The sequence below is a fragment of the Alternaria dauci genome, chromosome 4, assembly GCF_042100115.1.
Source record: "Alternaria dauci strain A2016 chromosome 4, whole genome shotgun sequence".
Lineage (NCBI taxonomy): Eukaryota > Fungi > Ascomycota > Dothideomycetes > Pleosporales > Pleosporaceae > Alternaria > Alternaria dauci.
In genome coordinates this window covers 169,191-183,974 of record NC_091275.1, presented here as the reverse complement: position 1 = coordinate 183,974, position 14,784 = coordinate 169,191, and the positions used below count along the sequence as shown (strand labels likewise).

Genomic DNA, 14,784 nt, shown 5'->3' with positions numbered 1-14,784 from the left:
AACAACGCCGCGCTCTTCGCCATTGACCAACCTCAGTCGATGTATCGCATTAAAAGGCTTTTGCTTGGTCAACGTCGCAGTCCCATGGTCCTCCTGCCGGACCCTAGCCGGCCAGAATCGACAAGGGTGAATAGCTGCTCACCGCTGGAAGCCTGATTGATCGATGATGAGTACACCGAGCAGCATTGTGATGCCTATGCAGCGTTGCAATATACCGATCTCCAGTGGTAGCATCATGTGAGGGCCACGGAATGCGGTAAGCATTATAGCAGGTGTGAGCGAGAAAGCTAACTGAGGTTTCCAGCGGCTCCAAGATTGTATCATCTCGTGCTGATAACATTCTACCTACGTGCCAACGGTTAGGCCATCGTTCCCTACGCTTGTTCGTTGTCGCCGCGACACCCTCGATGCCGGAGTCAACTATACAATAACTCGTCTCCACCGGAGCTCTGGCGTTAGGTGCGGGTAGGATCTCTATAGCGGGGTGGCTATCTCTTGTTCACGGAGTTTGTGTCCGAACAAGGTTAAGAGCGAAGACGTCGTACGGTTACGACGCCCTAAGCCGCAAGTTGCGTCGCTAGACTTACTCGTAAGAGCAGCTATCAAGGAAAACGTGCTCATGGAAAACATGCTCATGGAAAACATGCTCATGGAAAACGTGCTCATTCGCAAACATGCTCATGGAAGGACGCGCTCATTCAAGCAGGTGCTCACTGCGCACAGTTCGGTGGTTGACACGACAGGGCGCCTGATGTGGCGGAAGAAATCGTCTTCCAAAGAATGCGCGGAAACGTATTGCATATGGTGATAGCCTGGTGCATGGGACGTTGACATCGCATGGGTAGGATGCCTGCAGCAGCGGGAAGTTTGCCCTGTGGGGTGGAGCGGGCCGGCAGGTAGCGACTTCGACCTCACCCCGGTTCGTGGAATCTCCCCACGTCTCACGCTTACTGTCAGCACAATGCTTCAATAATCGTCGCAAACGTCTGTCGCCTCGAAACAAGCAAAATTATGCCTGAATCCGTCCCGCTAGCAAACCCTCACCGGGCGTCATGTCCAATTCTTCGACCTACCCGCACCCGTACCCGCACCCGCAGGCCGCCCAGGTAGACCCACGCATCACAATCGCTAGACCACCCATCGGCCACGGTCTGGTACCCATCATGGATTCAGTCGTTCTACTAGAAGAGTTGAACGTCTCCTTTCTCCGCAGCCTGGATGTTAGTGGAAGCCTAGAAGCAATTCTCAGCGCAAACCCGCATCTCGCGCACACCCATAATGTCATCCGTAACCTTAGTGGTCACAGCAACACCCTTTCTATCTTCGCATCAAAGGCTGCTTCTCATGAGCTACCGATTCCATCTTACGCCCAAGGAGGCAGCATGGTCTCAGGCGATCGCTTCAGCGGCCCCGAACAGCTGATCGACCTCGTTCATGACACACCGTGCATCATCGCCTCAATCGAATACCGGCTTGCATCCGAGACGCCCGCACCAGACGCCTGCACAAGGAGGGGCCGAAGCCTACTACGACGCACTCGTATGACTCACCACGAATGCGCAAGCTTAGTTAGGCATCGATCCTGCAGCTATAGTACTCATCTGCGGCTTCTCCGGGGGTGCCCCCCTCGCTGCTGCTGCCTGCCTGCCTGCCTCTTGGCTCGCAATGGAAACATCTCTACCGTGGCCATCAGAGCGCAGATGTTACTCTCACCCATGCTAAATGACCGATGCAAGCGCGTCTCAAATGCACGATTTGAATACGGCGTAGCCTAGATCGGTATCACTAACAGCGCGGCCTGGAACCACGCACTTGCAGGCAAATCCAGCACTGATAGAGTCACCACGTTCCAAGCGCCATCCCGAGCTACAGATCTGGCAAACATGTCTCAAGCCTACATCGACGCGGCTGAATGCGACGTCTTCTGTGATCTGCCTCTTACACATGCAATGAACTGGTGGCGGTGCGGAAGCTCGTGGGAGTTGCATGGTTGGCAGGGCGGCACGCATAGGTCTGATACTATTGAGGATCATGAGATTGCTATTGTTGGAGCTACGATTGCGGAGAAAAGGCTTCATGTAACTTTCGATCTACTCTGAAACCGTGACTTTGCTCAACGCCGCGGGCAGCACTCCCACTAGAAAGCTTATGTTAGTAAGTAGAACCTGAATGCGTCTGTAATCCGTAGAGTTGCTACAAGAAGGCTGAGACATACACTAGCATAGGCTAAGCAAACCCCTGGACGCGAGTTTGTGTTCGCCCGTTCCCATTGTGGTCCTCTGATTTGACCAGCGCCGCATACCATCTCTGGTATTATACATCCCGTATCCGGGCCTGATTCTTGGCGAAAGCTGCGACAACCCCAGGTTTGCGGCGTAGGCGAGGCGATGATGGGAGATGCGAGTATAGTACAAGCAGCCGCTATGCTGATAATCTTGAAGGAAACCATTTTTAGAGCTTGGATTGTAGGAGAGAGTGGTGTTGTTTGATGCTATCAACTTTTGTTAACGTCCTTTATATATATCTGCTGTGCTCACATTATACTAGCCTACTTTAGGCAGAGGGATCTTGTTGTTGGTGTAATTACGGTGCTTATGTGAGATCCTTCCAAGATTGCCAACCACGGTCAATCGCAATGCCAAAACCCACCGGTAGACCTCACCTCTGTCAAACAATATTGCAACTCTCCCCTGAGAAACAAGCGCCTTCTCCAATTCCTACGCTGAATCCTTCTACAATGCCATCCACAAATTTCGCTATTATAAATCTGATTGGGATCGCAGCGTCAACTCCACGGCATTCTGACTAAAGCACTGTGGGTCCGATACGGCACTGACCTTTATAAGGATCATCAGCAGCCTCGGGTTAATAAAGAAGATGGTGGGAAGTAGCCAGGGTTCGAGATCTCAAATGCCGCGTCGCAGTCATGTCATGCATGCCCCTGAATGCAGCGATGGACATATACGTCTTCCCGCTCAGACCCACGTTCTCTACATCATTCTTGATCGTGTCTGTTGTATTGCGCGTAGACGCAAGTCCGCGAATAGTACCCGTGTCTTCATCGTTATCGGTGGGGCAAGCGTAATGTTCGCGATGAACCTGTACGTTACTGCATCAGTAAAATCGCCCATCGAGCTCCCAGAAAAACAAATCTCCTGCGCGTGTGATTCAAGCCGGAAGGTCGTTTCATGTCAACAGCATTGAAAATAGCACATATCGCTATGTTGATGTTCTGGGTCCGAAGACGTAGCACAAGTACAAGAGTTGGTGGTGATGTTGCCTACCCCTCCATCTCAATGTGGAAAGCGACGCATGGCAGATCGCGCTTGACCTGGTAGACTCTAGCGCGGATATCCCTGCTTCCGCATTCTCGGAACGTCATCGCCCATCACCAAATTTCTGGGTCCCGCCGCCCGCCAGCGCGTGTGATCAATACCGAAGAAACACTACAACAACCTGACGCAACACTCGGAATACTGTGACCGCTTTCAACCGGAATCCCATCCAGCGCATTCTGAGTACCGATTCCGAGCAAGCATGGCGACGCACGAGCAGTACATACTGCACGTAACGGCAGGCGCAACATACGACACTTCGAAACACCAAGATGTACTTGTGAACAGCGAAAAACCAGTCGAAATATCCTCCGATCACATTGACGCGAAGATACATATGCGCATCAAAGACTATCGGGGTACGTTCCGCGTCCTAGCCCACCCCGCACCCACGGATGATGGAGGTTTTGCCTGCCTCCGTCATCTTCCTATCCGGCTCCCTTCTGAGCCGCTCCACAGCCGCCTGCCCCTCTGCCCCTCCCGTCGCCGCTAACATATCACCTCTCTAGGCCTACCAGAAGGCTCCCCGAAAACATCGCCATACTTCTCGACCCCCCAACACCCATACGACCGCTACTCAATCTCCTTCTCCTTCACGCCGAAGCAAGACATTGCAGGCGACAAGCTCGTGTTTGGCAACGACTTTGACCACCCGATTCGCGACCGCTTGCCCCCGCTGTTCGACAAGGCGTTTGGGATAGTCAAGTGGTGGATCGATCCGGGTCTCGATGGCGACGTGTACGCCGATGAGCCGTATCTCTACGGCGCGCTGCTATCTTCCATAAATGTGCTGAGAATCGGAAACAAGGACGATGCAGACAAGCCTAGCGGAGAGGAACTAGAGGGCCACGTGCAAACGGAAGGAGACGTCGAAGTGCCGGGGTCAGACGGAGAAGCCATCATCTACGAGGAAGGCGCGGATGGCGACGGAGTCCAAGTCAGGAAAGAGAAGCACGTACCGGATAAGTCTGCAGCGAGGCAAAAGTTCTTCCTGACTGAGCAGAACCGAAAAGACTTTGTGTTTGAGGCGGGCAGGGAATACAAGTGCGATTTTTACAATCCATATCTTGACTTTAACGAGTTTGCGCTCAAGATTGGGTATGGGCTGCCGAATATCAGCATGATTGGGCATTGGGATGGGCAACCGTTGCGGTACGTTATGACTTTTCTTGTTCCTCATCCTCTTGTTCTGTTGAGCATTCCACCGCTACTTACGCGCATATGTTTCTTTGGACCGTGGGATATGGGGCTGACTTGATCGATTGTACTAATCAGATCGCACACACTTAGATATGTGCTCAAGAACCGGGAAACGAACCAGGAGCTTTTTGTTGTGGTGATCGAGCTGCTGCCGACTGAGCAGGCGAAGAAGGACGGTGTTGCGGATCCCAAGGAGAAGTTTGAGGAAGTTCATAGAGGTGAGCAGAGTGAAGAGAAGAATGAGGATCTGGACTAGGACATGGTTGGTTATTGGGCAAGGAACGGAGTTGGGCATCGTGGTTTGCGACACTTGATGGAAAGGTGTGCGGCACCACTACGGGCGTTTCTAGGACGGGGTTGGGATTGAAGACACAATAGATTAACGAGTGTAACGTAGACGCAGTCATGTGACATTTCCCATCACTTTTGACTGTCTTGGTCGCCGTGGGGGCGGACTGTTGGCGCTCCGCGGCACAGGAAGCTCGGACCTCCGAACTTCGGCGACAGCTGCAGCAACACCAAAAATGCCACGCGAGGCAATCAGTTCCGCATCACAGCTCCAACATGGCCGCACGCACTCTGAGGATCGGTAAGAGTGCCAATTGCATGGCGACCATGCGAGAACCACATGGCAATGCCGACTAACGCCTCGCAGGCCTCATTCCCGGCGACGGCATCGGCCGCGAAGTCATCCCCGCGGGCCGCCGCATCCTCGAGGCCCTGCCGTCGTCGTTTGGCCTCAAGTTCTCCTTCTCGCACCACGAGGCGGGCTGGGAGACGTTCCAGAAGACGGGCGCGGCGCTGCCCGACCAGACGGTCGAGGCGCTCAAGTCGGACTGCGATGGCGCCCTCTTCGGCGCTGTCAGCTCGCCCACGGTGCAGACCAAAGGCTACTCGAGCCCCATTGTCGCGCTGCGCAAGCGCATGGGTCTGTACGCCAACGTGCGCCCCGTCAAGAGCGTGCGCGGCGCCGCGCGGAACGTCGACCTGGTCATTGTGCGCGAGAACACGGAGGATCTCTACGTCAAGGAGGAAAAGACATACACGGCGCCCGACGGCTCCAAGATTGCAGAGGCCATCAAGCGCATCTCCGAGACGGCATCCTTCAACATCAGCGCCATGGCCGGCGACATTGCCCTCCGCCGCCAGCGCGTGCGTGACGCGGGTGCGAGCTCCATCCACAGCGCCCCGCTCGTCACCATCACACACAAGTCCAACGTGCTCTCGCAGACCGACGGCCTCTTCCGCGAGACGGCCCGCCGCGCACTCCAAGACGCCAAGTACGGCCTCGTCGGCGTCGAGGAGCAGATTGTCGACTCGATGGTATACAAGCTCTTCCGCCAGCCCCAGGACTACGACGTCATCGTCGCGCCCAACCTCTACGGCGACATTCTGTCCGACGGCGCCGCGGCGCTTGTGGGCTCCCTCGGCCTGGTCCCTTCTGCGAATGTGGGCAAGGACTTTGTCATTGGTGAGCCATGCCATGGCTCTGCGCCGGATATCGAGGGCCAGGGCATCGCGAACCCGATTGCGACAATCCGGTCCACGGCGTTGATGTTGGAGTTTATTGGCGAGGAGGAGGCGGCGGCGGCGGTGTACAAGGCCGTGGATGCTAACCTCGAGGAGGCGAAGCTGCTGAGCCCGGATATGGGTGGCAAGGCCAAGACGGAGGAGATTATCGAGGATATCTGCAAGAGGCTGTAGCGTGTGATTATCCGGAATACCGTGAAACTAGTTCAAGACGATTGTCACCAACGTCCATGTTCATAAATACTGATTAGATGCGATATGCGATTGGATGAATACACGTATACTCTAAACAACTCCACCAACTCCACCATGCTAGTCCTGAAACTGCGTCTATCGTTGATCATACCCTGGTCAGAGCCTCGACATCGACTCGTTGGTAGAAGGAAACATGCCCAAAGGTCTCCCAATACTGCGCTAATCGATCATGCGAGATGAGAATGAGTTGACTCGTCATATAATTGTCTAGATTATATTAGCAATCGTGTACCAGAACTACCACGGTGAATACATGACAACGTACCGTTCCTGAAGCCCGTAGCCGCGATATGCCCAACGCTCCTCACGATCCTTGCGCCCTTGAAGATTTCCTCTTTGGCAACGCGGATCAAGCCGTTGGGTCCAATATCAGGCGCGATGAACGTATATTCTCCGCGTGGTATGTTAGGATCGCCCGTCAACTTGACAGCCTCGATGCGGCCGCGGTACACGCCCAAGTCTTTTTCCTCTTCTCCCGTAGTAGCACTAACGCTGTGCTCCGGTCCACCACTCTGCCCAACATGAAACGCTTCCTGCAACGTCGCAACGCTATCCTCCAGATCATCCGCACTCTCCATCTCCGCATCGCTGCCCTGCCCATCCTCCGACGCCGCATCCGTAGGCGCTGTCGTCCAACTCCCCTCACTCGACACACTGCCCTCCCGCTCCCTCGCCCGCATCGCCCACACCGCGCGTTCAGGCAGCGGCTTCGCATCTGCGTCGTCCGGCTGCATAATGACCAGGAACTCGCAGCCATGGCCCGCGTAATCCCCACACCAGATGCCCTGCCACGGCTTCTGTTTCGTCGGCGTATAGCACGCTTCCGGCAGCGTCGCCCACGTCGTCACGTCCTCGCCTATCCGCATACCGAGACCCAGTGCGCGCGTGGAAAACTCCATCCACCGGCGGATGCGAAATGTGGATGTGGAGAGCTGGGATAAGAGACCGGGTTTCTGGCTTGGTTGCCGGAAACCGGAGGGGGAGGTGTCGTTGCGGGTGCGGTGGGAGCTGGGGAGTGTGAGCGGTGGCCAGACGGGCGTTGCGTCGCCGGTGATGGCTTGTGGCCATGGCCGCGTGAGCATGAGTTGCGAAAAGAGACTTGCGGCTTGTTGTTGGCGGTCGCGGTACAGGCCCATTCTGATTTCTTTTTGTAGACGGTATCCAACGGGGCCGATGGCGTCTTCGTATGCGTCTTTGTTGAGACGCACAATCGGCGCGTTGAGATCGAGCCGGATCTTTGGGTCGAACGTGTGGATTATGGCTTCGGGATGCTGGTCCCATGATAGCGCGGATGGGACGCGGCGCTCGGCGACAAGCGCGTAGGCTTCGATGGCGTCGAGACGGTGGTCGTACCGTGCGACGATGAGTTTGCCTGTGTGCGCCGTGTCTGCGAACCAGATCTTACGGCGTGCGATGAACCAGTATGGGTGGTGTTGCTGGAAGAGGGCGCGCCAGGTTAGGTGCGTGGGCTTGGTGATGCGCGGGACTTCTGTCTCGACAAAGGCTTGCCAGAGGATGTCTTGGAGCGTGTGCTGACGCAGGGCTTTGCTGACCATGCCCACGGTGAGAAGGTCGGAGAGACTGAGGTAGCGGAGTACATCGTGGAGTAATTCCGCGGGCAGATTGAGCAGCGGCGGGATGGCTGGCTGCGGTATTGAGCTACGAGTTTCGAGAGATGGCGTATCCATATCGTTGTTTTCGTAAATACTGAACTTGTTGTGGATGTTTACAGCCCCCGTTCAGGGTATGATCGTCTCTTCAAGTATGCAGTCTGGGTGGCAAAAGGCTTGTCCCGCGTCCCTTCTGGCACATGCACTTCTGAACGCAAGCCGCTACGACCAGTGAAGATATGTAAATCCACCAGACGCTGAGACGCTAGCTCTTGTGTCGCGCCTCGACGGTGTCTGCTGTCAACGCACCTCTTTTTCTCGGCAACGTCCCGTCGTGACACCTTCCCAGCTTCGCCTAGTCGCAATAAGTCTGGGGTAGATTGGCGTAATTAAGCAACGAATACGAGGGCCATGCGCGATGCAGTGCTAAGTCGCGTATCTTGGGCCCGTTGAGTACCTGCTGTTTTGGATTGTTGGTCGTCTTGCGTGATGATGGCGAATCGATGTTGCGATATCGGATGATGTGCTGCAGGGGTGAGGAGACGTTTTTGAACGCAGGTGCACGTAGGTCAGGTATGGCGGCGAGAAGCAGATGGCGGTGCAAAGGGCGACTAGAAATGCGAAGAAGACTGTGGGCGATATGGATGGGATGTGTATATAGAGTTGTGGCGTTACGTGTTATGCAAGGCTGTCACGGTGTCGTGGTACGTCACCAGTCCGTGCGCCGCCGCGGGTGGCTTTGTGGAGTGCCTGGAACCTAACGCCTCTCACTCCACGTCTCATGAACCTTCGATGAATGTCACTCACGCTGATAGCATCGCACGTCGCATGAGCGCACATCGCATGAGCAAATTCATTTCCTACACAGCTCCACATGGTCCGGTAACGACAACAACGTCTACAAAATCATGCAATGCGCTCAAACTTTGAGGGGCATTTACGACTGCATCAGCTTGCGGAATCCCTTCATCGCCTTGGATTCCGTCTTCTTTGGCTTCTCAACGCCCTTCGACTTCGCAGCTAACGCCACCTTCTTGCCATCAAAAGCCGTCTGCCGCTTCTTCTCTCTCTGCCTCTTCATCATGTCCGTCTCTTGAAGCTTCCTCCTCGTCTCTTTCAACCTATCCGCCTTCCGAAGCAGCATTGCCTCCATCGTCTCATTCTTTTTCAGCTCCTCTGTTAAGAACCGGTGGTGGGCTCTCACTTCGGCGAGCTGTTGTTTGATGGCTTTGGTGGGCTCGGTGTAGGTTTCTCGCGCAGGTGCGACGGTCCGCTTGGCTTTCGAGGCATCGCTTGCGGCGCGGCGAGCTCTGACTTCTTCGATGAGGCGTTCATCGGCGGCTTCGCGTGCGCCGGCGCCGGCGCCGTACATACCCACTCCGCGGTAGGTCGTGGGGGCATCGTAGGTCAGAACGGCGTGCGTCATGTCGACCGGACGGTCTAGCCTGTATAACATGTTGGTCAGTTGGTGGTCTGTTGTGTTCTGGTCGTTGGTATGACGGAGGGAGAAGAAGCTGAGTAGCGGTCTCGAGTGTAGAGGTTGCTTCAAGGAAAGAAACTGGCAAGGCGGTCGTTTCGTCGTCGCTGATAATAGCATTGCGATGGAGGTGAAAGTGAACGGAAAGCTCGGTGCACGCTTCATTCATCGCAGAAACACAATAGCGGTTGGTTCACCGGGATCGAGGTGGCAGTGGTAGGTGAAAGGGAACAGGTACGCTAACAAGACCTCTTACACAGGCCTAACATCCATGCAGCTCTGGTCACATGGAACTATAATGCTGCCGTGCTTGAGCGTGGAACATGTTCCACAATGAGTTTTATACAAGAAGCGCTACAACTGTCTCAGCGTGGAGCCCGGTGCATCCGCCTTTCCATACTGATTATGGTTGCGAAAAATCCAAATGAGATCCGATCCACAGCTAGGTCTGCGCCACAGCGTACCGTTCCTCTAAGGATCCCATTGCGTAAAGACAACAGCACCGGTAAGCGTCACAACACCCAACTTTCCACCATCCTCTTCCAACACAATCTTACCCGACTCGACATCGCGTTTCCAGATGACCACCGAGTTGTTGTTCTGGTGGCCAACCGCAATCTTGTCACCTTCAGTGTTGATCATGAATTGGCGGGGCGACCAGCCTCCAGACGGCGCCTGCTGCACCGGTGTCAACGTGCCATTGGCGTTGATCGCGAAGGTGGAAAGAGTATCGCTAGACCTGGTTCTGAAGAGAGCAGATCCAGTGAAAGAAACGTCGCGGTTCGATACAATCACAAAGCGACCATCGGGCTGTACGCGAGACAACATTAGCATGCCAACTCACAAGTATGCGAAAAGAAGAACTCACCGAGACAGCAAGCTCACTCGTCGGCGCTGTCGTAACCGGAAGGTAATCACTGATCGACACAACATCGCTCACGTGCGTCCATTCCAACCCATTGTCTGTGTACTCGACCTGATACGTATAGATCCTCTGGTCCAGCTCGCCGTTCACAAACAAGTACAAGATACCCGACTCCGGCGCAGTCCAGAAGACGGCTTTCCTCGGTCCACATCCACGCGGTGTGACCAAGGGAGCCAGTTCAACTAGCGGCGCAATGGTTTGTTCGTTGTAACGGAACACCCTGATCATGTCCTGACCCAGATCAGTCATGAGTAAGAACTTGCGGGTGGGGTCTAGGATAACGCCGTGCAGGTAACTCCGATCTTGCCTTGCAGTCACGGGTCCAACGGCAGACGTGTTAGGAAAGATAATCTGACTTGGCTCGGCGAGACTACCAGTGTCATCAGGAAGACGGTATAAGCCGATGGCGCTCCTGTTACTATTCAAACTTGTTAGTCGAGTCCACGGACAGATGAGCAAGAAGACCGAAGTACTTACTAAGAGGTGGAAATATAGCCTCTAACCCCAGTATTCTCGTCATTGAAATACTCCGCAGCAACGCCCGAAAATGGCGCGCTAACCCGCGCGATTCTGGTCAGCGACCCATCGGCCGCGATGCGCAAGCTGTTCAGCGAGCCCTGGGTACCAGGGGCCCGACCACGGTCCAGACAGTACAAGATGCGATTCTGGTAATCGAGATTCAGACTCGCCGCGTTAGGTCCGCATTCCGCTGTCCTAGACGTAACGGTCAGGCTCGACGTGTTGCCATCTTCTGTGAACAGAAGCGTGCTAACGTTGCCGTCGGAATGCGCTGCGAAGAGCTGGATGGCGCTGCTAGGGTTGAGCAGGAGCAAAGTGGGAAGCACAGAGTGCCAAAAGAGTGAACGCATTGTGCAAGTTTATTCGTATATGCCCGACGGATCGATGAAGCGAGGGAATGGGAAAGGATACCTTCAAGAAGTTCTGTCATAGGACACAGTATCTATGGTATATACCGTTTGCGACGGCGTTGTCTCGATGATCTACCTTCAACAGTAAGCACTAGCCAAGACTTGATTGATCAGGAACTACACTGCCCTGGTACGTGCGGAGGGTCCGGAAATTGCATACCAAGCTTGCCAAGGGAGATCTAGAGTGTTTGATCAAGCAACTAAGACGTTCCGCTCTCCTAGCATCGCTGTGGGGATCCTGCGACTTGGAATCATGCCATAGGAGCGGCAATTGGAGTGATCAAAAAGCATGCCCAATGTGGAGCATGGGGAAACCGTTGGTAAAGCCGAAGCAGATCAGATGACCAAGAGTGTAGAGCAGGAAGAGCTAAAATCTGATTCTTCAGGTTTGCGCAGGGGTGGTGTCGTCTTGCACCTGCGCCTGCGGTGAGTGCTGGACTTTTCGCATTGGTCCAAAATATCTATTAGATAATCCAGTATAACGGCTTTTGTAGGACTCCCACGACGTTCAGTTGATTAGTGATCGTTCGGGCCGATTCCGCGTGTTCGCCGGGAACACGTGCGATGCACAGGTGCGGTGACCCACGGAGCCTCCGAGGTGCTGTTGTTCTCCTGCCTTTCTCCCGCACAGCTTCAAAGCACGCAACTAACATGACCTGGACTATGGATATTCCCTATGACGACTGAACGTCCCAACAGTAACAATCCGCGATTCAGATACGCCATTCGGAAAGAAATTTTTTGTTTTCTAAGCAGGATGTACGTCGGTAATGAAAACATCATGCGTCCTGCCCCGCCAAGCTTCCTGCTGCCTTCACAAAATGACTATCCGCGCGACGTTTGATCGCACAAGACGACGGCAGGCGGGTTATGCATGTTTCCCTTACCGTTTCAAGACCGTGCGGAGGTCCCGTCTGTTCATTGGTGTGTCGCAACAATGAGTCGAGCTCGGAGGCAATTCCGACGCGTCGGCAGATGGGTTTCTGCTCGAAGCGTGTGTCCAGTACGCTACGAAGTATTCTATGATCATTCGATGACAACGTCTAGACGCGACAACAACGCTTACGCTTACTCTGCCTCATCAATGTCCGACAAGCTTACTGCCATCGAACAGGTGAGATGTGAGGGATGCACGACGCCATCTAATATGCCGGCACAATACACCACAGAGTAAGCCATATATTCAAGTATCGAAACTTCGTTTGCTGGACACTGTCTGAGTGATCACGATATCTAAAGAGTTAGAGCAACACGTTGCTAGCAGATGCAGTCGGATACAGCCTAGGCAAGAGGGTACTGTAATCTGCTAGAGCCCACGAGATACGCCGGGTATCTTACCGCGTTAGGAATGTCGCTAGACGAAGGATGAACGATTCTCTGAACATCAGATAAGGGATCCAGCTATAACAATCGCAGCGTTCAACCCAGCATAATGCGATGGATAGGGCATACGCTGTACGGTGTAGCACGCGTTCTGGAAGGTGTGGGGGGAGGGCCAAGGCTTGGCCACGTCGCATCAGGCAGGACCGAGAATGGAGCTGACAGTCACCGAGATGCGCCGAAAAATGCGACCATGCCTTACGTTGCTCTCCCCATTGAGAAGGGCCGTAGCGGACATTGCGCCATTGTTGGTAGGCGAAGATCTGATTGTACTCCTGAGTATAGAAAGCGAGCAGTTCCCGTGGACAGGAAAAAACATTCACTTTCATTCAACAGCTATAACTGAACCTCAGAATTTCCACGCGGATAGACCAGATCTATCAACATGGCGCCTTCTCAGTTGTACAAGCATGGTCTGCTCAGTCTGCTGTCCCTTGCACCATCCGTTGTGCGTGGCCAGAGCAGCAACGCAGCCAGCATTCAGGCCTGTCTCACAAGCGCTGGCGTAGAATCGACAGTTTCAACCGATGCAACCTGGACCAACGACACTGCGTCCTTTCAATCTCGTATCCCACGACAGCCTGTCTCTATCGCTTTCCCCGAGACCAAGGATGATGTCGCATCAGCTCTGAGCTGTGCTCGGAACGCGTCAGTGAAGGTGTCTGTCCTTGGTCGTGCACATTCCTTCCAAGGCTTCGGATTTGGCAACCCCGGCAATCTTGTCATTGATATGGGCGCGTTTACCGAGCTGAGTTTCGATGATTCGACCGACCAGTTGACCTTTGGAGGTGGTTCCAACGTGGGACCTGTAAGCGGCCCTTGACAATGCATGAGAAGAGACAGTACTGACGTATATAGACTGCCAAGTACGCTCACGACAACCATAGGCGCCACTTCCCGCACGTGAGAGGCTCTCATGTCGGCTTGGTTGGAAGTTCCTTCGGCGGTGGCTTCGGTACCACTAGCAGACTTCTCGGCATCCCTGCCGACAATCTCGTTTCCGTCGAGTACATGCTGTACAACGGCACCGTTGTCAACGCCGGGCCTGGTTCCGATCTCCTTTGGGCAGCTCAGGGCGCTGGCGCGAACTTTGGAGTTGCTCTTTCTGCAACGACCAAGACATTTGAGCTTCCTTACAACGGAGCCGTGAGCTACACGCTTGCTATCGGTGACGTCGACACTGCTGCCGGTTCTGCTGCGCTTCTGGCGATTCAAAAGTGGGTTCTTGATGGTCAGGCGCCCGAAACCCTCTCCCTGCGCTTTAGCTTGTCCACCTTCGTGTCTGCCGGGTTCTTCTACGGACCAGAATCAGAGTTTGATTCCGCTTTGGCGCCACTTCTCGAGTCTCTTGACGCAGTCAGCCCGGCTATCAACCTCAACCTCACAAAGACCATCGTCCCAACCTTCTGGGACGCAGAGGTAGCAGCGGCTGGTGCTGGCATGAACTCGCCGACCGGAGGCACGCTTGGTGGCCGCGCTTCGCTCGTTCAGTCGTGGACCACAACCAGCCAAAACCCGTTCACCTCGACGCAAGCAAAGGCATTGCTGGATGCATATGATTCACTCAACCGAACCGACATCAGCCCCTCTGGCTTCATCGACCTGTGGGGCGGAGTCAGCAGCGAGATCGCCGACAGTGAGCATTCCTTCGCGCACGGCGATAACCTCTGGCTGGTCCGTGTCGATGGCGTAGGACGCAACAATGTCTGGCCAAGTGATGGCGTTGCATACATGCAGAACTCTTTCAACCAGTTCGAGGATGTTTTGAAGACCTCAGCACCTCTCCGCAGTTTCCCCAACTACGTGGACTCGGAACTCAGCGTGGAGGAGTTGAGCTCTAGGCTGTATGGTGCCAACTACGAAAGGCTTCGCGAGATCAAGGGTGCTGTTGATCCTGAAGGTCTCTTCTCTGGTTTCGGCCTCGCGATTATACCGTAGTAGAAACTACGTGTAGAGAGGAGTATGCGAGTAGAGTGGATGGCTTGTATTTGTAGCAGAGACAGATAGATAGAGAAGTTAGAGGAGGGTAAGCGTACTCCTTTGTATATATTCACAAAAAAGAACAACACGTTTGGAGCAAGATATGCGTTTTACTCTCTCCCCTATTTATACTGTATATTCTGCTTTATATGTTATTACAATA

At 54.3% G+C, this 14,784-nt stretch overlaps 6 protein-coding genes across 6 annotated transcripts; 3 read left to right on the top strand and 3 right to left on the bottom strand.

Annotated features, from left to right (window-relative positions):
- The first annotated feature begins 3,395 nt into the window (after positions 1–3,395).
- On the top strand, positions 3,396–4,920 carry ACET3X_004703 (uncharacterized protein). Its single transcript, XM_069451006.1, has 3 exons — positions 3,396–3,694; positions 3,845–4,487; positions 4,626–4,920. The coding sequence occupies exons 1-3, from the start codon at positions 3,538–3,540 to the stop codon at positions 4,789–4,791; spliced, it is 966 nt and encodes a 321-aa protein (XP_069306747.1). The 5' UTR covers positions 3,396–3,537; the 3' UTR covers positions 4,792–4,920.
- Positions 4,921–5,099: 179 nt separating this feature from the next.
- On the top strand, positions 5,100–6,239 carry ACET3X_004702 (uncharacterized protein; the record flags this gene model as incomplete). Its single annotated transcript, XM_069450995.1, has 2 exons — positions 5,100–5,124; positions 5,191–6,239. The coding sequence occupies 2 exons, from the start codon at positions 5,100–5,102 to the stop codon at positions 6,237–6,239; spliced, it is 1,074 nt and encodes a 357-aa protein (XP_069306746.1).
- A 138-nt stretch (positions 6,240–6,377) lies between these two features.
- On the bottom strand, positions 6,378–8,565 carry ACET3X_004701 (uncharacterized protein). Its single transcript, XM_069450984.1, has 2 exons — positions 6,586–8,565; positions 6,378–6,527 (listed from the first exon to the last, which is right to left on the bottom strand). The coding sequence occupies exons 1-2, from the start codon at positions 8,006–8,008 to the stop codon at positions 6,406–6,408; spliced, it is 1,545 nt and encodes a 514-aa protein (XP_069306745.1). The 5' UTR covers positions 8,009–8,565; the 3' UTR covers positions 6,378–6,405.
- A 302-nt stretch (positions 8,566–8,867) lies between these two features.
- ACET3X_004700 (uncharacterized protein) lies at positions 8,868–9,386 on the bottom strand (the record flags this gene model as incomplete). Its single annotated transcript, XM_069450973.1, has 1 exon — positions 8,868–9,386. The coding sequence occupies one exon, from the start codon at positions 9,384–9,386 to the stop codon at positions 8,868–8,870; it is 519 nt and encodes a 172-aa protein (XP_069306744.1).
- Positions 9,387–9,878: 492 nt separating this feature from the next.
- On the bottom strand, positions 9,879–11,201 carry ACET3X_004699 (uncharacterized protein; the record flags this gene model as incomplete). The annotated part of the gene is made up of 3 exons (XM_069450962.1): positions 9,879–10,217; positions 10,276–10,750; positions 10,810–11,201. 3 exons carry the CDS (start codon positions 11,199–11,201, stop codon positions 9,879–9,881), a joined length of 1,206 nt encoding a protein of 401 aa, XP_069306743.1.
- Positions 11,202–13,026: 1,825 nt separating this feature from the next.
- ACET3X_004698 (uncharacterized protein) lies at positions 13,027–14,579 on the top strand (the record flags this gene model as incomplete). The annotated part of the gene is made up of 2 exons (XM_069450951.1): positions 13,027–13,449; positions 13,500–14,579. The coding sequence occupies 2 exons, from the start codon at positions 13,027–13,029 to the stop codon at positions 14,577–14,579; spliced, it is 1,503 nt and encodes a 500-aa protein (XP_069306742.1).
- Between the last annotated feature and the right edge of the window lie 205 nt (positions 14,580–14,784).